General features: G+C 36.8%; 1 protein-coding gene across 3 annotated transcripts in view; it reads right to left on the bottom strand.

Moving 5' to 3' along the window:
* LOC133531219 (serine/threonine-protein kinase MARK2-like) overlaps positions 1–25,018 on the bottom strand; it is a 124,942-nt gene that overhangs the window by 82,102 nt on the left and 17,822 nt on the right. For all 3 annotated transcript variants that reach the window (XM_061869358.1, XM_061869359.1, XM_061869357.1), the window contains exon 2: positions 16,926–17,835. In XM_061869358.1, coding sequence (XP_061725342.1) covers positions 16,926–17,735 — 810 coding nt within the window. In that variant the 5' untranslated portion in view covers positions 17,736–17,835. The remainder of the gene's footprint in view (positions 1–16,925; positions 17,836–25,018) is intronic.

Genomic DNA, 25,018 nt, shown 5'->3' with positions numbered 1-25,018 from the left:
GCAAGCTTAAGGGCCTTCTTTGGTGCAGGTACCTTACAACTAGATGCAGTTTTTGCATTTTTCCGTAATTGTATGCAGAATTGCTCGCGATGTTTTCTTACACCGAAAAAACTGTTAAACATCAAATAATTTAAATGATTATAATTATAGCTACTTGCATTTTTCGGGAATAATTTTAACAAATTGAGTAATGGATCGGAAACCGGTATTTTTTGTATGGGAACGAAACCGGTATTTTTTCGTTCTTTGTTAATTATTTCATTTCTAATTGGGCAATCTAATAATACGAAGTTGTTATCTTAAAACACAACCGAGTCCTATATTTGGAGTATAAAATAAACCGAAATATATGTTTATTTCAAAGTTTTTCCAAAAAACCGGTTCCGATCCCTGTGAGTAATATTATTCTCACTTGATGTCAGAAAATCAGTATTGGTATTTTACCTTATTCGGAAAATAGTTACTTTTCTGAATCACGTTAAAAAACAGCAGAGTACGGGTGAAACAACTTTTAGCAAAGAAAAATCGATTTTTCAAAAACCATGTTGATTTTTTTGTTTACACGGGCATTATTTGATCCATTAGTATTTAATTAACACATTAAAATTAACAACTTGATCAGTAGTAGTAGTAAACTTTTTATTGTACAAAAATGAAAACAAAACAGGAAAGTCAGGAAATAAAACAATCATTAGTACAAAGGCGAACTTATTCCTTTAAGGGATCTTTTCCAGTTAACCTTTGAGCATTGAGGGAGAATTAGAGACGGTAGACATCCGTACTGTACAAAGTGGCGCAAAAAAAATAAATATAGAAAAGGTATTTATTTTACTTATAACCTACAATATAGGTACATGCAATGGTACAACAATAAGATAAAAGTTACAAGTTTGCTACCATACAAAAATGGTGTGTCAGTTACAAAATGTAACTTTTGTCTAATTCACCCATAATTACTCTAGAATTAATTATACTAGGCAAACAGCGCGTTGTGGTACGTGTCTAGGTAATTCTCTCCTCTTAGTCATCACAGGTCACGTTCAAACCACAATTTATGCTAGAATATGTTAAGGCCAGGATCTCCCATAAGCGGGCATTTCGAGATAGATACACGTGAGAGGCCCATGACCTACTATATATTACATCGCTAAATTTAGCCGCCCACAAACTAAAATGTATTAAAAATTTGCATTTTTAAGCCTTCTGACTAGAATAAACGAAAATATGAGTAAATATTGAATACTGAATGAGTGAATTGCGTGTATGAAAGTAGGCTTCATAACGTTTTTTTTTTTTGCAACACCTACTCGTTTTGATGAATTGTTTTGTGTCCCGTACCCAAAGGTTGCCTGGAAGAGAAGCTGTATCTTTTACTGACGTGGGCCAGTAAAGAATATTCTATCTATCTATCTAAATGTTATGTCTGTATGTCAAGATATCTAAGAAACGATAAAGAGAATGGCCGAAAAATAAATGACGTGATCATAAATTACAAAATCATGTTCATAAACTGTAACATATAATTCGTTCGTCAGCAAAACAATACAGGTTTAATTTCTTTTTAAATAGAGATCGTTTATAACTAACCTAGCCTTAAGTATGATTATATACATGTTACTAGTGTTAAGCCTAGGGTGAAGTGTCCGGGAGGGCCCGAGTCGTTACATATTCAATGATCACGTTATTAGACGGCCGACTATCGGTTGTGGTGGTATACAGATATATGTGTACCTAAACGTATATGTGTCATATAACCGCAGTGTAACAGTAGACTATATTTATCATTCAAAATCATCATTTAAGAGTCAATTCTACCAGAGGGAAACAACTCAAAAATTACATCAAATAACTTTGCCACTCTGCCCACTCTTGTGGATAAAATGCAACTTTCTCATCAGTGTTTGGTCAAGCAAAAGAGCCTACGCGAGCTGGTGTGGTGCAGATTGTTTAACCCTCGTGCCTTGAATGTCTTGAAACCCTCGCAGCGCTCAAGATTCCATTTTTCAATATCGGAATTTTTTGCTTGCTCGGGTATCAATAATAGCACGAGAGGTTAAATAAACAACCTTGCCCCCTTGTAAAACAAATAACTAATAGTTACACGTATTAACTGCATCAAAACCATATACCTAAGTCATACATATTGATGTGCATTATACAGTCAGTAAATCCTGTCTGTCCATTTGCGAACGTGAACATCTCGCTGTGTAAAATATTTCCACGAGCCCTGACTGGTGGGTATTAAAACCGATATATCACTTAAATATACAGCGTTTTGTACGCAAACGTGATCTGGTATAATATTGAATAAGGATAGAATATTAGGGTCTCCCTAATTTAGCGATTTTAAAAATTAACAACGTTTACCCCCTAAATATTAAGATACTACTCCAAAACACCCTGAAAAAACATTTCAGGATAAAACGAACCCGTGCCGACTTGCAATTGAAATTCCTATACAAATTACTATGGAGAAATTTGGTCAGACAGGTTATTTGACAATTTTTCATTGGTTTCAACCTATGTTTATATGGTAGTATTATACGAACTCGATATGAAACAAATAATATAAAAAAAAAGTTATTTTCATACATACCTACTTGCAAAAAATTAGATGGAATCATTTCACATGTTTGGCTTATCCGCTTAATATTATTTCCAATTATCATACACCTATAAAGAAAATAATATGAAATCAAACATTATAATATAACCTATTGAAAAAAAAAACTAAAGTATCATTTCTAAAACTAACTCAATTTTGATGTATTTCAATAGCTTACGATTGAGAAGGCGCCGATCTTTCAGTGCCGCCCTCATTAGGGGGATTGTGTTTAAAATAAGCCAATTAATTTCTGTATAATTAAGTGTATTAAAGTTGTTGTCCAACTTATTCCCCAATTTTTGATCTATGCGATATACCTTTATATTATCTACTCACTTGTAACTTTATCACCTAAACGGAAAAAAGTGGCCGTCATTTGCCGTTTAGATGATGAATGAATAATCCATACAAAGACCAAAAGTTGGGGGATCAGTAGGACTACAACATTAATATACTGGATTTATACAGAAATGCATTGGTTTATTAGAAAACACAATCCTCCTAATGAAGGCGCCACTGGACGGTCGACCTCTTAATGAAATCGATGGAAACCCAATTAAATTTTCACTAATCAAACTCCCAATTTCCATGACAACGCTGAACTTTCTTAGATATCGTATTATCTTTCGATACGAATCATTACAAATTGTATTCAAAAGAAACCTCAATAAAAAAAACGACTGACCCGTACAAAACCCAATCGGGCACCATTTATTGCTGACACGATCAAAGGCATTCCTTTAAAGAATGATTTGCCTTTTGTTCTTAACAATAAAACAATTGGCTGCCATTTTGCAGGTTCAAACTCTTTGCTAAATCGTGCATTGAAAGTAACCGAGTTAAGACGCCGAGTCGCATTTACGGAGTGCATGGCTTAAATAGATGGACAACTTATTTAATAAGCGAGCGTGAAGCGCGAGCGAAGCGCCTCTGTTTCAGCTTGGGCAAAAATGCTTTCGTGTGTCCGACTGATCTCCTCTACAAGTCGCATTTCCCAACAGGTGCTCGTGGTTTTGTGAGCAAGCTCGATAATTAAATAATTTTATTTTTGGTTAAGTTTTATGATTTTTTTCTAAGCTTCGGAGCAATTTTACAGCTCTTATATAGCCATATTGTTATAAACGGGAGAATAGAGAGATGTCGCGGAAAGGAAACAATAAAGAAGATAAAACTGGCTATACAACATGAAGAAATGGACAATCATCATAGAAGTACACAAAATAGTTTCACACATAAGTGCAAACTAGGAATAATTACAGTTGTTATTGTTACACACTTCGAGATCAACTTAAAATAGCTCATAGTAGACGATTTTGTAAGTTAGGGACTGAAGTCAATCCACTCGATTACGCCAAATCGCCGATCGACTAGGCAATTTAAATTCTTTGAGTTTACTAATAAATTCCACTCAGTGGATATCTAGTTCTGTATAAGATACAATGTAACAGCCGCGCAAAGCACTTACTCTAATGTACTAGTTTAATATTCTAGTTCGATATACTTCGCTTATAGATATTATTTATTTTTATAGATTATAACACGCTCAAAATACTCAATCACATTGATGCGAAAAGACATAAAAGGATGATAGAGCCTCCAAATATATTTGACGCCAAACGAAAATACGTAGAAATCCGAATATATTTTGAGTTATCGTCATAACAGGGTCGGACAAAATTATAGAATGCTCATTGAAATATGAAACGCAAATAATTGAATTCCTTTCCGCTTGATAAAAAGGACACCAAATTCGCTCTGAAAGACTATAACAAAAAGATTTCACTGACCAAGGGTGATGGCTGAATCACTTAACCTCCACAGAGTTAAATTAGATTTTGCACGCTCGATATTAAATAATATTTTATCTATTTTGCTCATTATACAGCAATTAAGTTCACGCGCTGTTCATAATCTAACTCTAAAAATTCTTAAATGAAACGCGCTTGCAACTAGAGCAAATCCACAGGGGCCTTTTCCTGTGGTAGGGCTACCGCGAAAATAGAAAATCAAAATTTCTTTACCTGGTCTCTATCGCTCGAATATGCATGCGCGTTTTTCGTGATAGGCCCTCAAGATTGTAAACGCTATAGCGACCCGCAACGTGCAAAATATTGGTCTGGATTTTATGTTTTTCCTAATCAGAATGGGTGGGTTTTAAGTGCCCCTTTTTTTTAACCTATCAATAGTTATATCATGTCATTGATATAAATACGATGTTATTGAATCCACTGTTTTTTGAACCACTGCGTCGTCGGCAATTGACGTTTCATCTTGCGGTTGTGGCAAGCCGATCGAGAGAAGGTAAAAAATCCAGCCCAGTTCAATGTTCCTAAAGAAGCCCTCATTAAAATTATTCGAACCGTTTAAGTGCTGCAAGTTTATTTTAAATGGACTAATTTCAATGAGGCAGCATAACTTTAGGTAAATATGTAGCGAAATATGTTGTAAGTATTTATTTATAGAATAGGTTAGTCTGTCCTCCGATAGGCGTGATTATATGTATGTGTGTATGTAAGTGACAATTTCAGTTGTAAAGTGTTTGATTTAGAATTTATTAAGCATATAAATGCAAAACAGGCATAGGATAGGATACATAGAGAAATTAATTTTATAAAAGCAGCTACATCAACTATGTTTAAACAACGTCAAAGTTACCAAACTATTATTAATATACACAATACTTCACAGATTATCGGCAAATTAAGGGTTATTTTTCGCAATCACGCGACATTCTGAAGTATTCGGAATCCCCCGCATGCACCTTATCATAGAGTAACAAAACCAGATCAGGGCGTGTCCTAAACGTAGAATTTAACATTATCTAACGAGCAAGTTCTCCCACTAACTACCTATTAAGAACCCCCCAGGATCAACTACTGGCCAATATAATAGATTTCAAAGACGCAACCAAGTATCTCAGGTCGAGAGCTAGACTTAAATTAACTACACGTGCTATCCATTAGAAGTTGTGAACTCCAAATCTTTAAGCACTCAGCACTTGAGACGGTTAGGTGTGTTTACACTTTACAGCTTGCTCTTTCACACGATCCAGACTAGACAATGTTAGTTTGCAAAAGTTTTACATGATATATAAAGTAAGGAAAATGAGAGTTTTTGATTTTGAACACGAAGCAAATTTATTTTTTAAGTTTATTGCAAAACTGCTGTAAAATAATTTAGCTAACTAACCTGCTATTTTGAATGTGATCCTGAAGGTTAATTTTGAGAAGTCGTAATCAAATTCGTCATTTAACTATCAGCCTCAGACACTACAGGGCAAATGCCAAAAGAGTAATAGATATCTCCCTCACTATATTAAAAATCTAAATCACAAGTATTTCTCACATTAAACGGTTATACTTTAATCAATCACACCGAACGAAATAACGAAAAATAGTATGAGCAATGCTAACTTCCACGAAAGCGTGCGACGGATTTTACTTACAATGGCACCCCGCGCCAGCTAGCGGAGGCCCTTAAATTTATTTAGAGTCGAGTATTCAATTTATTATTTTTATTAATTATCAAAATTAGAGGACGGCCTTAGCGCCCATAGCCAATTTATCGACAAACGCCAATCGGAAAGAACAAATGCATCAGACTAAAAGATGATTATATAAGTTTCTATTGGCATTTTCAATAAACGATTTTATAAGTTAAGCCCCTGGATTTCTTATTTTCTATTCAGCGCAAACATTTGAGATCCCAGATTAGTTGGTAGACGTCTACGTCAACATTGTGATGATATTGCTGACAATCAAACTTATTTAAATTTGGTTCAAATCGTGCCTTACCCGTGTAACCTCTAGTAATCCTGTTAATCTATTCCAATAGCCACAAATTACCATTAGTAGACTTATCAATACTCGATCAACGAATTTGGTGCTTTTAGTTTACCATTTCTGAAACTATTTCCATTTCGATTAGTTCGTAAATGCGACATATCTGAATATGGTTAAGCTGACAATGAATGTGAACAACGACCTTTAACAGCGGCACGTGTAAACTCTATAGCGGCTACAGGTTTGGGAGGCTTGACTTTGCAAATGGCCGACCATGCATAAAGGTCAAATACGTGTGCACAATGCCCGAGTATCTCCAATAAATGGGGTGTTCTTGCTGTTGCTTGTTGACACAAGGCGAGTCGGGAGCGCAGGCGAACCAAGGGGCCTACCGCGAAAACAGAAATTTGCAAGTTGCGGGCTCTTTCTCTTTTAATCTCATTAAGACGTAATTAGAGTGACAGAGAACAATGCCCGCAATTGACGAACTTCGATTTTCGCGGTTATAGCCCAGGCCGCGTAGCCAACATGCAAATGCTTACGCTATGTAACGACCGAAACGCAACAATCACTGTCGAACTAAGTAATATAGTGATAGAGACACAAAGCGTTTCGTTGTCGTAGCGATAGCGATTGACACCTTGGCTAGACCGGCAGGGATCCGTTTCTCTAACGATATTATAGGACTGCTGTAACTTAGGTGGTTATGAGGAAATTATTATGGCCAATCACGGACTAGTTGAAGGTTAAGGCGCATAAAGCCGATTTGTAATTTAAAAATAATAATAATAATTTGTTTTAAGATAAAAAAAAATAAAGTTTAGTCCACCTCAGCTACCAATCAGCTACTTACGAGAAGTTGATTGATAGCGCATACACAAAAAAAAAGAAAAACCGGTTACATTTCAACACCAGCTTATCCCATTTATTTTGTCATTGTCCATCGGTGTTGTATTGTTCTAACAAACAAGCATACGGCCCGCCTGATGGTAAACGGTCACCGTAGCCTATGGAACCTATGATTTTGTATACGAATCTCGAGAAAACATTAGCTACAACTTTTGCTAAGTGATAGGGATAACATTTGTGCAAATCCATGTTGTCAGTAAAATGTTTTTGCTGCGAGTGCAGTAAACAGAATTTCGATTTTCGTTTGAATTGAGAAGTTTAAAATAACAAAGCAGATTGTTTACTTTCGCTGTATTGTTTTACCCGTTCCCTTTATATCAGGGTTATATTTTAAATTAAATAATTTATTGAGAGAAGGCACACTTTGAAGTATAGTCCTGTTCTAACTTCAAATATTTTCTAGAACCAAACCACATTCTCGTTAATAGACACATAATTATTCAACTTGTCGTAATGTAGACATTTTATTAACTATGAAGATTTGACGCTGATTTCGCCGTGAGCTGTAAATAATAAACAAAACATTAAACATACGCTGATGATTTGACCGTCTGGATCCGGGAAAAAAATAAATCGCATGAAACTGAATGAAAAAAATAGAGTGGGATCCTTTTTTTTGTCCTCATCCCGGAAAGTAAAAATCACGTGACAAAATACAGCGGCATTATCGCATGCACAGATATATCCAGGTAGCCCTCAAACATTAACTAATTACCCATCTAATATATTTACGATGTCCGTTCGCTAATCCAGCTAATCGAATACAGGTTCAACCGAGTGAACTCGGCTAAACTGGCTTAAGGAAGTTATGGAGCCGTGCTAGCAAAGGTCAACATCTGAAACTGTGTAATTACCAGGTACTAAGATAACGTACGTTGATGCATCCAATTATTAAAATGTGACCAACCAAACAGTAGTCAACAGGTCAACCTTGACAGGTTACTCGTATAAAGGTACAAGCAAATCTCGTCCTTATGGCAAGCGTAAGTAGTTTACCGTAAGTAGTGTAGCTAACAAAAAATATTAATGCAGTTGACTGGGCTCCGACCCACCTAAAGCTGGCCATACACACTAGGGTACGCCTGTGCAGTTTTGCCAACTGCACAGGTAAAAATAAGCGTTAGTGGCATTCGAATATGCAGTTTCCTATACAGCTTTGCAGTTGAATTTTATAGGCAAAACTGCGCAGGCATACCCTAGTGTGTATGGCCAGCTTAACAATAACTGCCAAATTCGGAACCCACTTCTTGACCGTTGTAAAAAGGGCACATAAAATATCACTCACGCTCGGCTCCACTAAATACTCGTATTCACTCGCGACCCGCCAATAAGTCGCGACCAATAGTTAGCGAAATGCTGCATGTATTAAATAATAAGACATACCGATATAAGTTGATCGCTAGTCGGAAATGGCGAGACGAATTTAAAACAACATAAAATAGTTAAAAACTGATTAATCGTACATCGTCAGTGTTATTTTACTCAATTAAGGGTACAGCGTAATGAGTGCGAAAGAGAATGCGTCATTCGCGCCAAGGGACAAACGACGTGACTCGTGGCTATAGTTGCGCCGTTCTCGAGAATGTTCTCCGTTTTGTATGGGGAATTATCTCGCGCAAGAATATTCCCCTTAGTAAATGAAGAATAATAAAAATATTCTCGAGAACGGCACAACTATACTCGTGGTCTTTCGCTGACAAACATCGGTTTTGTTAGACAATGACAACTCTGTACATCTGTGCATTTTCTCAGCATTAGGACAGGCTCGTCAATAATAAACAACGCCTGTAAGATTAATTAGGCACGTGTAAAGCACATTGACCACAAGTAGGAGAGCGCGTTTTACACAACTGGTGACGCACAGCGAAGCCCTGCCAACCGCGAAGCCGCACCAGTGCCTCCTTCATTGTATCTTGCCGTTTGAAACTCTTTAGCTTCTTTGTCTGACCTACATCAAACGGCATAACACGACTTAACTTTGCCCAATAATTATTTGAGCAACTGTTTTAGTTGCTCTACACATAGGGCCTTGATGAGCCATTGACGGGGCGCAATAATTCGTTGGAATTTTAATTGCAAATCTGAGAGCTGCGGTGGCAGCATGGTTCCATTTTTATCACTTGTCACTAAGCCCGTAACTTTCGCGCTTACATACTTGTTGGGACGTGACAGGCATAGTGACAAATGATAAAGAGCCGATCATCTTAGCCCTACTGGGCTGTCATGACCATGTAAATAAAAAATAAAAAATAAAAAGTGTGTCAAACGATATCCGCTCAAGTCGCTATGGGCTTGAGAACTTCCTTAGCTATCAGTTTTCTTAGGTATTTTGTTAGGCTAGACATCGGTAAGTTGACAATCTCAAAGCTATTTCCGCAGCCTTTTCTCGCTATGCTTATACTCTGTAAGACATACCAGTTTTCATGGACGATGAAGTGAGAAAATGTACGAGTAAATGATACTCGGTGTGTCAACAATGAAAAATAAAATTTGGTTTTACGGCCTTAAATTTTATCTATTCTAGTGGAATAGATAGTCTACCAGTTCGCTTCACTCAAATACAGCGAAAAAATATTTGAAATTTCAGCTCAAGATTCTCTACAGTTCAGTTAAATAAATGCTAGTTAAATTGTTTCACGTTTCTTTATTTCAATTCAATAAAAGTTTCAAATAAAACTTCAACGAGGTGCTTACTTTACTATAAATCCCGGCCCAAATCGAAGTAGCACGCGCTTTAGAAAGTTTATACACCCACAAACATTGATGGCAGTTTGATGGATATAGTCAAAATTTACTTTGAAACCCGCAGCTTTGGATGAAACTCTCCAACAGAATTTGCAACTTAGTGGGACTTGAACGTGTAAAGGGAACAGCATAAAAGTTTAGTGGCCGTAAGCCAAGCGGCCCGACCTATATCGTGGGGAATAAATTCTCGAAGAAAGCCTACAAGGCCCGTGCCATTTTTCCCTTATGAATTTCCGATTTCTTTAACCTTGTTTTTCAAAGATTTTTATCAGTTTTTGTCCTTGACTCTTGGCGATTACGCCGCAAAAAATGTTGTGCTGAATCAGCTATTTAGAATCACTCAATAAATCTATGTCAAGGAGATTACTTTTATTTATCTATAATTGTTGTATCAAATTGTATACATAAGTTCATATCTATTACAACGGCCATGCTTAGTCCTACGAGAACTGGACGCAAATATCTACTGGAGTGATAAGTGCATACCATGATGTATTACATACGTGTTTTAAAGACGAAATTACAGGTAGCTACTATACAGATGTAACTATTTCAAACTCCTTTGACTATTTGGCCGTTCCGAGCCACTTGATTATAGAGGAATAGTACATAAGGCGAATTATTAGTTATAAGTGGCAATGTACTGGTAAAACAGTTGCCAGATTAATAATTAAACTTATTTTTTTATTAAACAAACTTCAGTGACCTAATCCTTCCACCGCGTACCATCCTGTATCAACACGGCGACAATTGCCACCTGACAATGACAATTCGTACATTACTGGTATATATTTCTTCACTTTATTACGAGGAAGAAATGTATACATATTTATGTGGCTGGACTGTACCATCGTTACACTCAATAGGTACTTACCTATAGAACCGGAAATGTACAAAGAATTATGTCAAATGCCAATTGTCAGCGTGGTGATATAGGGGGCAGTTGAGAGGTTCACAACGCGTCGGGCAGCTATTTTATCACAACTACCTGACGCGTCATGCCGTATATATCGTAACGCCTGTCTACCCTACCTCAACACTTGCCGTCCATCGATAGTTGGCTGAACGCCAGCCACACCTACTCGTCAAACAATGAGACGATCGTCGACTCGTAAACTCTTCCGGCTGATAAATAATACGTGGATTAGAGCGGTTATTGAATTAATTTAAATATTAGTCTCAGGTAAGATAAGAAAAAATAACGTAAATCGTAATATATATTTCCGTTCCACTCCAGTGTAACCGGGATATCGTTAAATTCGTGTAGCACTGTCTCGCTAACACACAGAATCGATGTGCGGATCCGCATCAGTGTGACAAACGCGTAAGATGTTATTTTGTAGGTGAAAATCTAGGATTAAAATAATAGCATTTAATTTTTTAAATTTAATAAAGTTAGCTAGTAGATTTTATGATCGTATTTTTTAGATCAACCTGAAGTAACTCCTTGTCTATTCTCTACTTAAGTGTAACCTTGACCCTTTGTTTGTTTGTTTGTTATTCTACAAGATCAGTTAAAAATTACAATGAGAATTTCTGTTCTAATACTCATATTAATATGAATTATTAGTTTATTACAAATAGAAAATAATACATAAAGAATTCTACGCTATCAGGTTATTCCTCATTTTGACCCAGCCGAGTGAAAATTGGCGCGTTGTCATTTCATAAGGGTTAGAAACGGTCCTATTACGGAAGGTCTGCCGCTCGGAAATTTAAGCAGTTGACCCAGATTACACATTTAAATTGCTCAAAGTCTGTAAAAAAGGACTCTTAGGAGAATAAATGCTAATGCGGAATTACGAACGCAAACCGCTAGATGTGAGTTTTTACGTAACAATTGTGAGTTAAGATTGTAAAGTTGACGTCAAAGCTATGTGCGCACACAAAAAAGTAAGGAAATGATGCAACCTTTTAATATTAAGTACCTACTCGATTCTGATAAGAACTAAGCAGGTTTAATCAAATGTGACTAAAATAAACCTAAAGCGTGTATGCAAAAATGTACAAATATAGATTGTGTTTCAGATTACGTCTTTCTTAAATTAGCCAATCCGAATCCATTCATTCATCGTGACGTAACTCTGACGCACATTTAAGTCTATTTCCATCAGTATACCTTAACTTCGTCATCCAAATTAAGATTAAACCCGCCAACGGGGCATTGTGGGGGAAATGGAGCAAGGTCAAGGTGAATTTACCTACCCCGTTTTACGGTTCGTGTTTCATTAGATACAAATGCAAACAAGATGGGATGGGTGATGAAAACACTAAGCCGGTGCCATGAATGTTAAATTAAGCTATATTAGGTTCTATTTAAGCATCAGCATCATATTAATTTAGGCAAATTGAATTTTCGTTCTCGTAACTCTCGTCAGTGAAAACTAAAATACTCAATATGAATAAGATTTAAGCACATAAAAATTTAAGCAATATAGAACGCACACCATCACTATCCCTTTGCTCCCGACTCACCACCGTCCGCCGGGCATATGCCTCCCCTCGAATGTGCGAGTAGGTATAGACGACAAGCAAAGTCGTTGTGAGTAGTCGTGCCCACAGCGCCAAGAACGCTTTCGCTTTCAAGTAAGGTTATCAATAGAAATAAAATCACCGAACTACTTCAACTTATTTTGACTTTTTGGATGTCCGATCTATGATTATGTAGGAATCGTATACACCGTGTTTTTTTTTATTTGCGTTAATTTCGAGGGTGCATTCCTGAGCTTAAATTAAGTAATTTTCTCAAAGACACCGATATTCTAATTAACTCCATTTCGGAGATAATCAATCATAAATTTTTATATTATAAGGCCCTTACGAGCGTGTACACTTGCCTTAGGGCCTGTTTACTTATTGATTAGTGTTTAGTGCGAGTACATACATTTGCTACTAAACGTACGTACTATCTCGGACGATCGATGTTAGAAATGACATTGATATATCACAGTTTTCAATTGTTTGGTTGAGTTAAATGTAATGCCCATGTTACAACAACGCTATATGCAACATTTAGTTACTTTTTATAAATATAAAAATTGTAAAAAAAAAACAAAAAAATTTTCTTTTTTTGAAAATTATCTGTGCCATTTAGTTTCCTTAAACGTACTTACCGAAACCCCGGAGTTAACGCAATTCAATAAAAACACGGTGTATAAGGCGAATTATTAGTTTTAAGTGACAATAAACTGGTAAAACAGGTGCCAGACTAATAGTTAAACTTAATTTTTTACTAAACAAATTTCAGTGACCTAATCATTCCCCCGCCTACCACTCTGTATCAACACGGCGACAATTGTCACCTGACAATGACAATTCGTACATTGCTCGACTGCTGGACCAATAAATAAAAGTTTACGCTGGGTACAGTCGAGTTCATAAACATGTATATACTTTTCACCTTATTGCAATAGATTACAGTGAAGAAATGTATGCATATTTATATGACACGACTTTACCATCGTTACACTCATCACTTACCTATAGACCCGGAAATGTACCCGGAAATTGTCAATTGTCAGTGTGGTGAAATAGGCGCCGGTTGAAAGATTTAAAACGGCATTATGACACGCTTGCGTGATCTTGGCGTGTGAGTGACGTATTTGTATAATAATGACGTAAAGCGTTCAAAAGGTTAAAAGCATCTAAAGCCGTAAAACAAACTACTCCCTCGTCACTAAACTAATATTTTCTCGTTATAATTATCGACCAGAATAAAGGAGTCCGTTAAAGAAATTCCCTAGTTTAATCTTATCGTGAAGCTATCATGATAACTACAGAAATGTCAAGGTTGTTTACCCGTCTCGCCTTAAAAAGAGAGCCAGTGGCTTTATAATGACAGTTTAATGTAGCATCCATTTATTATGTTTTAAGAGCATTTGTGCCATATAAAGCGTTTTGGTTAAAAGCCTGACTTTACTAATGAGTGTTTAAGGGGCTTAGATGAATTGCTATTTGGAATTTATTAGAGATATTTAATACGATTATGGAGCCTATTCAGCTACCATCGAATTAATCTAACAAGATTTATTCCTTCATTAACCCTTTTCAATGAGACAAATACATTCGATTATAATTGTAACTGTAATTTTAAAATGTTTATTGTGATTAGTTATTACTGCTGTGATTAAAATTTCTAAAGATTGAATATTCTCGATTATGCGATTTAGCGAATGTTAGCAATCATTCTTTAAAAAAAAAATTGGCGACATTTACTCTGCAAACAGGTATACAGACATTTAGCTGTTTATATTAATAACATCTGTTATTTATAATTGTTTCAGCTAAAAAGCCTACAATTTCCGAAATCTTCATCACACAATAGTCATACACATACATACATTAAAATACGTATACAATCCTTATAAATAGCGAGATTCCCCTAACGACACGGACGTGTGCAAAATAAAAACAGTCGATTGTGATTCCGACGACGCCGCGCCGTCGGTAAAAGAATGCAACCTTGACATTCGCATTCAAACGATGTATACGTTACTAGACTAAACTTACCTGTCTTTCTCTGTATATTTGCAAAACCCATTGTTGCTTACCTGCGAATGTAAAAAAGAGATTTTTAGTACAAAATTCACAACAAGTACTAACATAAAGGGAGTTTTTTCATAACAAAACTTCCGTGAGGCACAGACATTAAATATATTAAAAACGGGTCACTCACGTATCTGACTGAAGTCGAAAATCGCTCGTTCGGCATCGGTACGGAGTGAAACATGTCGGTCAATATATTTACCCGTTTTAGGTCTGATTTTTCAAACATCAGGTAAAATGATCTGTCAGATAAAGATAACACGCTCCCTTTCTTTCCACAAGCAAGAAGAAAAAGAGAGTGTTATCTTTATCTGACATAATTTTATCTGATGTTTGAAAAATCAGACCTTAATATATTTAATATGTTTTAAATAAACAAAAGAATGAACTATATTCATGAGCCTAAATGCTAAGGTGGATTAAAACGTCCCATCGGAATCTCGGTCGTAGCAAGAGCTTTTAAACAAAGTGTAGGTAACTTTTTCACCTGAACTCTAAATTACTTCGCCATATTTCACAAAATGCGATTAATCAATTAAATGGCTTAATTACTGAAAGGTACGACCTTGACTTAGTTTATAAACCTACCGTGTTCTCATGGGTATTAAGACAAATTTTATGAAGTGTAAATACTAATAAAACAAACGCGTTGTTTGTAAAAGTATAACTATCATAAGTTTTAATTTAGTGGAATTCGTTAAGGCCTGACATTTAGCTTCTAAAGAGAAAGATCGTGGTCTCTTTAGAACAAAAGTGAAAATAATATTCATAATAGAAGCAAAAAAAGTGTTTAAAAACGTATTTAACCAGTTTTCAAAATCACGTGATCCCACAAGTGTTCCGTGGACAAGGTTTTATACGGAACACTAAAAACTTAACTTCATTACATTTACTATTAATTGAAAAGAGTGTAGGTAGTGGTTTTGTTTAGCTTGTGGCCCCGACTACCAACCTGGCTGTCATGACGATTTGCATAGAGATTAGTTTACAGTCCAGCGAGTGACAAAGGCTTGTTTATTCCGAAAAAAATTGACGGTTCCCCGGCCGTAAACAAAACGCGCTTTCTAGCATCTATGTTTTTTGATACAGGCGCATATAAAAGCTGAAACTACACTAGTTATATCTATTACAAAAAGTAAAGACGCCTAACAGTATCTGTTCTAATCTATTTCATGTCATACTTGTACGTCTACCCCATTGTTGTAATTGAGCGCCGCGCGTTTTTGTTTTGTGTTTTTAGTGTGTTTTAAAATCATAATGTACCTAAGCTATAATGGCCATTGTGGCCTATCATATATTATTCATCGTATTTAGTAGAAACCAATAATGTTGAAATAGTCACGGATTACGGACCACCTTGAAGACATTGGCGCTCATTTAAGAGGAAAGGGTAGTCCCCATTTTCCTCTCTGGATATGAACATTATGGAAAATATTTTTACATAATTTAATTTATATTGGAAAAACCTATTGTAAAAATTAGGAGCGAAAAACTGTTTTCATACAAATTGGTTAATCCTCTTAACTCTTATAACTTATAAAAAACAAACGTAGGGCATAGCTGTGGTCGATATACAACAAAATGTATCAAAATGTTTTCAATAATATTAATATCCGGAAAGGAAAATGAGGACTACATTTGTATGAAAAGGCTTTCGCCTTAAGATGCCTCTAGCTAGCTTAAAAACGGGTGGCCAGCGGCCACTATAAACAGTTAATATTAAATGGTAATAAATCGTATCGTATATCCTTTAGTTACTTATTAAACTGTAGGTAATATAAAATAATGTATATTTTAGTTGCAGCTATTATTTAACCTGCCTTTTCATAAATCAACTAATCTCACATATTCTGCCACGGTCGTAATAATTTTACTTCAACGGTGGTTATTTATCAATGTTTTTAGCAGCAAACTAGCACCAACAATGCATAAGTATGATCAACTCGTTAAGATAACTAGTTCACAACTTTTCGCTAATTATATATACACGAATGTGCAAATAGCAGAAAATAGTTATCCCTCACAAGTTAGTACTAAATATATATATATAGACTACAATTTCGAGATCGTAGCCTTGCCGGGTCCCTAATTATCCAAATACTTAGTAACAATTTTCAAGTTCGACATTCCCCAACATATATTCCCCACCACGGAGCGAGAGAGGCAGCTTCCCGCGTCCCGTCCTTGAGGGTCATTGACTCTCACGTACTGAAATACGAACTTGACAATGGCTTACGTTACACGGTTAAGTCATAAAACGAAAACAAGTTTCACGGATTTGTTACAAAGGTTGCATAATGAGTCAAACACGGACGTTCACGAGACGGCACAGTAATTACCTGTATTGATGAGCGTGGCGACACGGGCGAGGTCGGGGTTCTTGGAGATGGCGGTTCAGCTCTGTGTTCGGCCAGGACTCTATGCTCATGCTTGGTTCCGACCACGGAGTTCTTGACCTTTTCCATGCGCGCTTGGATAGCTTTTCGGGAGATGACTCTAGTTTTTTCTTCCTTCACCCCGCCGTCAGCGAGTTTTCGCATGAGACGGGCAGTAGCAGCGACTTGGTGCTGCTGTGTATCGGAATGAGTTCTAGCTAGCCTGGGAGCCGGTCGTACCGTGGGAGCCGTAGCTCCAGTACTGCTTCGGGTCGTTTCATTTCTATTGAAAGGTACGACATCATGTTCCGTATCGGAATCAGCAGCTAGGTAACCTCCTCCACCGACAGAGGAAACACCAGTCCGGAGAAGGTTTTCGTGTTCGGCGTAGCGCACTCTTTCGTCGACAGCTACTGTTCCATTCTGAGCTCTTTCTAAGCCTCGCTCCATTTCACCGATCTGTCGTTCCAAAGTGCGTAGCACATCATCGGAAGGTGGGGTGTTTGTGTCATCGGGAGGTTCAGGCGCTTGGAAAGATTTTAGGTGTATGGGATGAGCTCTGTTAAACTCTAGGCGTTTAGGAGCGATGCCTGAAGAGGTTATCTCATATTGCGTCCGTGGCGGCTGAGCGGCTCGCTCCAGCATAGACAGAGACACCGGCGAAGGCGGCGGGGCTCCGTTGACGGCTGGCTCGTGGTTCTCGGGCGCCGGTGACGTCCGAGGAGCTCGAAAACTCTTCCGCATAAAGTCCTCGCGTGTTAGTTTACGCTCCATTTTAGTTTGAGATCATTTCACTAGTAATTTAAGTTTCAAGTTCACATTTATGTATTATCACAGTTTATATCACTTTTGGCAATACATTTTCGAACGTAATCTGAAATGTGGTTTGACGTGAGACAGAAGGCCATGTTACAACTACACTGAGCTGTTATCAGTGTAGTGATAACACGTCTAGTTACACCTACAAAGTGACAGATAGTGGAGACCCATATTATCCTATGATTATCAATAACCCATCGTCTAATATGAACAGCGAGGAGCCTGATAACGCCCTGCATCGATCGTTTTCGCCTATTCCAAGTTTGACGTCAGAGTCACTTCACATCTAAAATTCAGTGATTGACGCACTAGCCTCCTATTAGCCGTGGCGGCGACGATAAAATCGATTGCACCATACCATCGACTGAACTCGGTATTGATATGGATAGTTTCCGAGATAAAGTCAAACCAAATGACACTGGTCATGCGTAATAAAGTCTAATAAAAAGAAATCAGACGAATGCCTCACAAAAAGTGAAATCATGACGGGCGTAACGATTCGTAATCCGATAAGAATAGACTTCGGGAAAACAAGTGCCGCCGACCAAATTAAAGCCACAGCACACGACGAATCGGACTATAAACGGAACCTTATTCCGACCAGGGACAGAGCTAAACTAAAGGGTAATTGTAAACCGTTCGTAACAAGAGACAAAAAAATTCGAAACGTGTCTATTACGTCTTGAAACCACAGGATTGGTATGACGAGATATTTATCAGCGGCTCAGCGCGCTTCCGCCTTTCAGCCGCAACCTTCATAATCGGTACCTAATTAGCGACAATGACTGATTCTGTCGAGGAGATAATCTACAGATAGACAAGATATTCTAAATACGTTATGTTAAAATCATAGTAATTTAACATCAAGGAAAGACAAGCATAAAAAAAATAATTGAGGATCATTTCATCAAAACTCGGAGCACGTCTGCATCGGCAATAGAAGGAGCGAGACAGCAGCTATCAGCCCATCTGCAAAGAAAGAGATAAAACCAGTATGTTATTTGAACGATTCAAAACCGTTCACCATCCCAAAACCAAATGTAGCACATAAAGCTGTCGCTGCTGACACACCTGTATCTGAAAGAGACGCACAAACCGACACCATGACACTTGAATAAACATAACACAATAAGCAAGACACAAAACAATTTCAGCAAAACGTTCATACAATACGTCCATGAAAATAAAGTTTCCATGATAAGAGCGTTGATACGGTATCTAGAGATAAGTTTATCGTCGAGCGATGTACTCAATCGTGGATAATTAAAATCTGGCGTGTATATTATAAATAAAAAAGGTGTGTTGAAAGAGTAAATAGTATTGCCTTGTAGCAGCCGAGGTTGCAACAGATGGTAGGTGAAACGTGCATGACTCATCTCACGAGCACCGTGAGTCGCACAGATTCGTGTCGTACGAACAAATGGGATAACATTAAACTATAATACGTTTAAAATTGCACTCAGCAGACACATTGTTGTTGTTTAAGATAAGTATACAGTCGTTAAATCAAGCGGTAGGTTACTTGTGCTTTTTAAGTTTTTACATAGACTGTTGTTTTAAAATTGTTCGTATGACCTTCGTTTTTACATTGCCACAGCACGTGTAATTCACAATCAAGAGTACTATACGATTATTTATTGTAGAAATAATAAACAAAAGTAATTTATCTCAGTGTTGAAGGCAAAACATTTGTCGTTTTTGTTAATAAGCAATGACCTGTGTAACCTTCAAATACATTTTATGATTTTTTATCTGTATTACTGTTATTACCGAAGCACGTTCATCAAAACACGATCAAAATGATTCAACGATTTCTTCGAAATCGTTTTGCATATGATCGATTCCGCAGAAACGCTTGCAGCAACTAAAATAGCCACTGCAGATCTATTTTTAATGCAAAGATATGAAGCTAACTTTAATCACAATCTATTTATACGGCACAATCTGCTTCGGAGGAAATTGCACTGGAGTAAATTTTCGTATGAACTAGACAACATTCTAAAGTTGTAAAAATGGATAACCTTATTTTCTCTAAGCTAAGCTATGACAAAATCCTGTTAAATGCAAAATCTTATACCTTTAAACGAGCCATTATTTTATAATATATTTCGGGGATCTCCAAAACGGCTTCGATTTCGATGAAATTTGCTATATGGGGGTTTTACGGGGGCGAAAAATCGATCTAGATCTCTGGGAAAACACGCATTTTTTTATAACATATAAAAAATTCAGTTTTTTTATATGATTTTCTAGCAAAGCTCATTCTCCCAGATATTATTAATGTGTAAAACAAATGTATCAGTTTATTTTATGTCAGTGTGTTAACTACTCATTCATAAATAATATATATTGTCACATCACTCAATAATGTAATGATGATATTATCAGCAGGTCATACTACCAAAGACATCATTCATTCAGGGACATATAATTATCATTAAATAGGGATAAAATGGCCAATCAGATAAATGAAAAACTAGAACTAAAGCGTTCCATAAGCCCATGCGCGGCTGTCTCACGTTACAGAGGTTGAAATAACTGTAACGCAAACCCTAGTCTACCGCAGATTTCACACATTGTAATATCAAACGTATATCAAAGTCATTAGGGACGTTAAATGCACACGGGCAGCAACAATACGGAAACCGCAAGTTTCCGCTATGGCGGAGGTATCTGCTTGCAATCTGGTTATCTAGACATCGAACATGATTGCTGTATTAGGCATTTAACCGTCATGTCTGTTTTCCCTAAATTATCGTGGCAGGCAGCTGATGTTAATACGGTGTATTACCACGATCGATTATACTATTTACACTACAGAGCTCTGGCAGGTCAGGCGTCGTAGCCAAGACGACAACCGTAATCATATGCGTACATTATTTAAGTTTCGTATAATTTTTTTTTATAATTGATCGATTGTTACTTGGTCATCCGAACTCCAATTAGCTGTTTATAAGAATGATCTTGTTGCAATAGTAATTTATAAAGAAAGCTTTTGCGCGAATGGAAAAATAATAATTAATAATAAAATATTAAATGTTATCTTTTAATTTTATGCCTTGAACATAAGTATTTTAATTTTATGTACATATGTGCATGCACCTCCTAGTTTTAGTGTAGTTTAAGATATACTTGCTGTGCCCTAACAGGGTTCATGTGTGAACTTGCCCTAATGTAATACCTGTTATGTACCACATGATTAATATGCAATAAATAATAAATAAATAAAAATAATAAAAAAGCAACGCACTTTATTGTGATTTGTAAAATACTGTGACAGGTTATTACATACTTGAAGTAAGTTTGTGACTCATGTATCCGGCTCAAGTTTTTAGACATCGAACATACCTATGTTGTTATAGAAAATCATGCCATAAAAAGACCTACAGATAGACACAAGCTTGACTGAGTCATTTCACTACAACAAAGAATGAAGCACTCCATTTCGTTCTTCATCAAACTAATAGAGCAGAGAACTTTTTTCAAACGCTATTGAAGCGTAAACACCGTGTATTACACGAGTGCCCATTAGTTATACAACGATCAATTCCTTTTAAAGCATAACCAGAGATTAATGTTGTAATATGAAGCCTACGCAAATTAGCAAGCGTTTAAAGGAGCATTTCGAGCCGCCATTTTGTTTTTTTGCCGCCGGGGCCTTCGCAAACCTGTTCGTCTCCTTTTGAAAAAATGACGAAAAGAACAGGCGCTGGTATTTTATTGAACTAAGGTCACAAAGAAAGCAGGATACCAACTTTCATTGAAACTGGTTCAATTTAAAATATAACTAAACTAAAATACCTACCTAAAATATGTAGCTAAACTTTTTCTCATAAAATTTTGTGTCACTTCGTGACCATCTAGCCACTTTTGTGAAAAATGGCAATGTCATATACGAAATTTCACATAGTTGTTCGAAATTTAATAAGTGGCAGTGCACATAATTTTGGTCACTTTCGTAATATCAAACGTTTTGCGGTGACACAATCTGACAAAAAATTCTAAAACTGCTCCAGTGGCAGAATATCGTTGACCATGAGCACGACGAGAGTGGCATTTTTCAATTGGCATAGTGACTTCTCATTTATCGACTTCACCCAAATTATATCAATGTATATACGTCGACATGGAGCGTTTCAATATCAAATTGAGAAAACACTGAACTGATTAATCGTGATATTGTTAACTATGTATAAACTTTTTATTGCTTTCATTACACATCTCTATTTCACATTTTCAACTATCTTGAAGAGATCGCTCATTACCTCATTAGTGGTAAGACCGCCTGCTGTTTACCTCTTCTTTTAATCTTCTTTAATATGGTGTGTTCTATATTGTATCGATATATGTATATCGGAAGTCTACAAATGAGAAGTCACTATGACAATTCAAAAATGCCACGAATATTCCGGTCTCTGGTTATAAGTCATCGAAAACCCATTGTCATTTTGATTAAACTTGCCAACATTAGAAGGAAGTGTGAATACTGTTCCAAATGTTAGTGTTTCGCAGGTATCTGTGTTGTCGGAACACCGTGCACGAAGGCAGCAATCCATCACGGACGTTACGCGACCCGGTGCGCGGTCGATGCTTCCGTAGTCCGTGGTGCAAGTTAGTCCGTTCGTTTGTTCGTCAATTGTTTCTATAGCATGCACAAGAGTGATAGAGACAAATAGGATATTTTCTTGGTTTTCCGCGATAAATCCCCCGGTTTCAAAATTAATTTTAGCTGTAACATGTAACCATAGGTAACAAAAATTTGTCGAAAACGAGGAGACACGTTGACACCAATTGGATATTTCAGAAATTTTCAAAACTATATTTAAAATGATCGCATTCAGCTAGTTATACGGCAAATAGTAGTGGTTATAAACTCAAAATTCGATAGCGGTATAGATAGACTATCTTCGAATAGCGATGCTCACGGTAGCCCCGTGAATCTGACCCGCGGGTCGTTCATTAATCGGACCACCATTGGAGCCTGCGCTCGCGCTGCCGAGCGTGACTCACGATCATCGAACCGAGAGCCACATCCGTCTCTTTCCCACCCAGCATACAACTATCGCTATCTCGCTCCTACAGCCGAGACACTGCCGATACGATTAGATAGGAAGAAAAAATCGCACGTTTTTAAAGTGTAAGTTATTCAATTGTTAAAACCGGTTAATAAAGTTACGAACGTGTTGAGCTTCTGATAAGATCTTTGCAGCAAACACTATTGCTAACGCACCCATCATCTATAGACAAGTATGTATGCAATAAACTTGTATTACTTGTTGTGGTTATTTTATACAACGTGACTAAACAAGCGGAGATCGTATCTAATTTTGCGTGGCATGTTTAAAGTATTGACGACAAGATAACCGGACATTTTGAAGGTTTACTCGAGTCTTATTTGGCTATCATCTGTGGAGCAGAATTACACAACTCTTACTTAGCTATTGGCTGTATAGCGAAATGAAGAGCATCCCACTTAATTAACAATACAACTCGGCCGAAATAACACTGGAGAGCTCTCCCGGTTCAAAAACAAATTGTACTCGACTGTGAGCTCGTCCCTAGTTTAATTTCGGCCCGACATTCAGACTTAACCCCTCTATATCGGTAATTTTAGCAGATTGACAAGTAAGTCGCTACTTACCGTTACCTGTCGATCGACATAAGGCTTCTACAGACCTTACAACAAATGGCATAGGATTTTAGATAATTGCTGGCTTGGTTCGTGTCATCCACGATGACGCGCAGATTTGTCAAATCTAACGTTTAAAACTAGGATAATACGAGTCAAGTCACGCGTCGTCGTGAATGACGTGATGAGTAGGAGCAACGAATTCAATCAATCGAACACATGCTACAATGTTGCAAATAGCATGCGATTACCGGTGACGTATTAAGATGCCAATACGGCAAATATACAACGTCAAGTGATAATTATATTAATTTCCCCAATGTGTGAAACAGGGGAAGCCCAGTTTAGTTTGTCTGTGGTCGGAAAGCTTCGTGAATGAGAGCACAGGAAGCACACAACTCGGCATCCTCTCATTACGAGTGTTTAGCCCGCATTGTCAACGAGGTCTGCTATTGCTGTAACCGACCAAGCCTGACTAGCAAACCAGAGTAATTGAAGCCTCGAGAGACTTCACAACTTTATGTGATACAAGACCCATTTGAAATGGTTAGGTTGTTTAATAGGCGATGGGAGTAATACCTGGACTGACCCGGTACCTAATTGCCCCGACGGAAAAAATTACGGATAATAACTTTGTTACTTTCAATTGTGTACAGTTTTAATAGCCTTTCGTTGACCTCGAAAGTTTAACTGTGAAAGGTTTTTAATAGGCTATTAAATTGAGTTTTAATAATGAACCACATATCTCAGACAGCAACCACTTATGCACTTAAAGACGTTATGTGTCGATATTTTAGCCGGTGTAGCTTTGTTTGACATTCATAAGCTCATTGTAATATGCCTACTTGAATAATAAACTATCTTTTCAGAAGCTATTAAACTATTCTAAAGGCTACGTCAATATTTTACTCGCATATGACTGTTAACTACCTAAGTAATAAACACTTTATAGTACGAAAAAATTATTTACGATCAAACGAACTTTTTGAAGTGAAGTTCGATTGATATTATATGTATGAGTCACTTCATTTGAAGATAATTTAAAGATGTTAATATTAGCTTTTTTTTACGCAGATACCTATAAACAGATTTAGCAGACAATCAGAAATCGGATAAGAATAGAATAGAATAGAATTTGTTTTATTCATAAACACACAAACAGTAATAGACAGACATAAAAGAGAACATAGTGAGAGTAAAGTGTATTGGGCTGAGGAGAGACATCATTTTTAATAGATATTCCTCTGCTTTATCTAAACAGCAAAATAACATGTCATCTCCATATATTGATACCAAACGAGCATGTACTCGGTATAACTGATAAATCATCGTACATTGATTGAAAGTGTGAAAGTACAACGTTCAGTAAACATAACAAACATGTTTATATTGCACCTTGTCCCATTGTAATAAGAGAGTACATTTTAACAAGGGTTCGGTTAACGATTTTGTTCATGATACAGCACAAAGCACCCTTCGCTAATCATATAAAAGGCTTTCGAGGGCTTTTCACAACGAGTGCAATTAAAAGGTGTAGGTAGGCATTTATAGATTAAATAGGGGGCTGTGTAAAATATTCCTTTGTGCGGGATAATGTAAAGAAAACAGA

Source organism: Cydia pomonella, chromosome 24, assembly GCF_033807575.1.
Source record: "Cydia pomonella isolate Wapato2018A chromosome 24, ilCydPomo1, whole genome shotgun sequence".
NCBI classification, from domain to species: Eukaryota; Metazoa; Arthropoda; class Insecta; order Lepidoptera; family Tortricidae; genus Cydia; species Cydia pomonella.
Note: the sequence above shows the minus strand (reverse complement) of the source record. Positions and strands in the feature narration are given on the sequence as shown.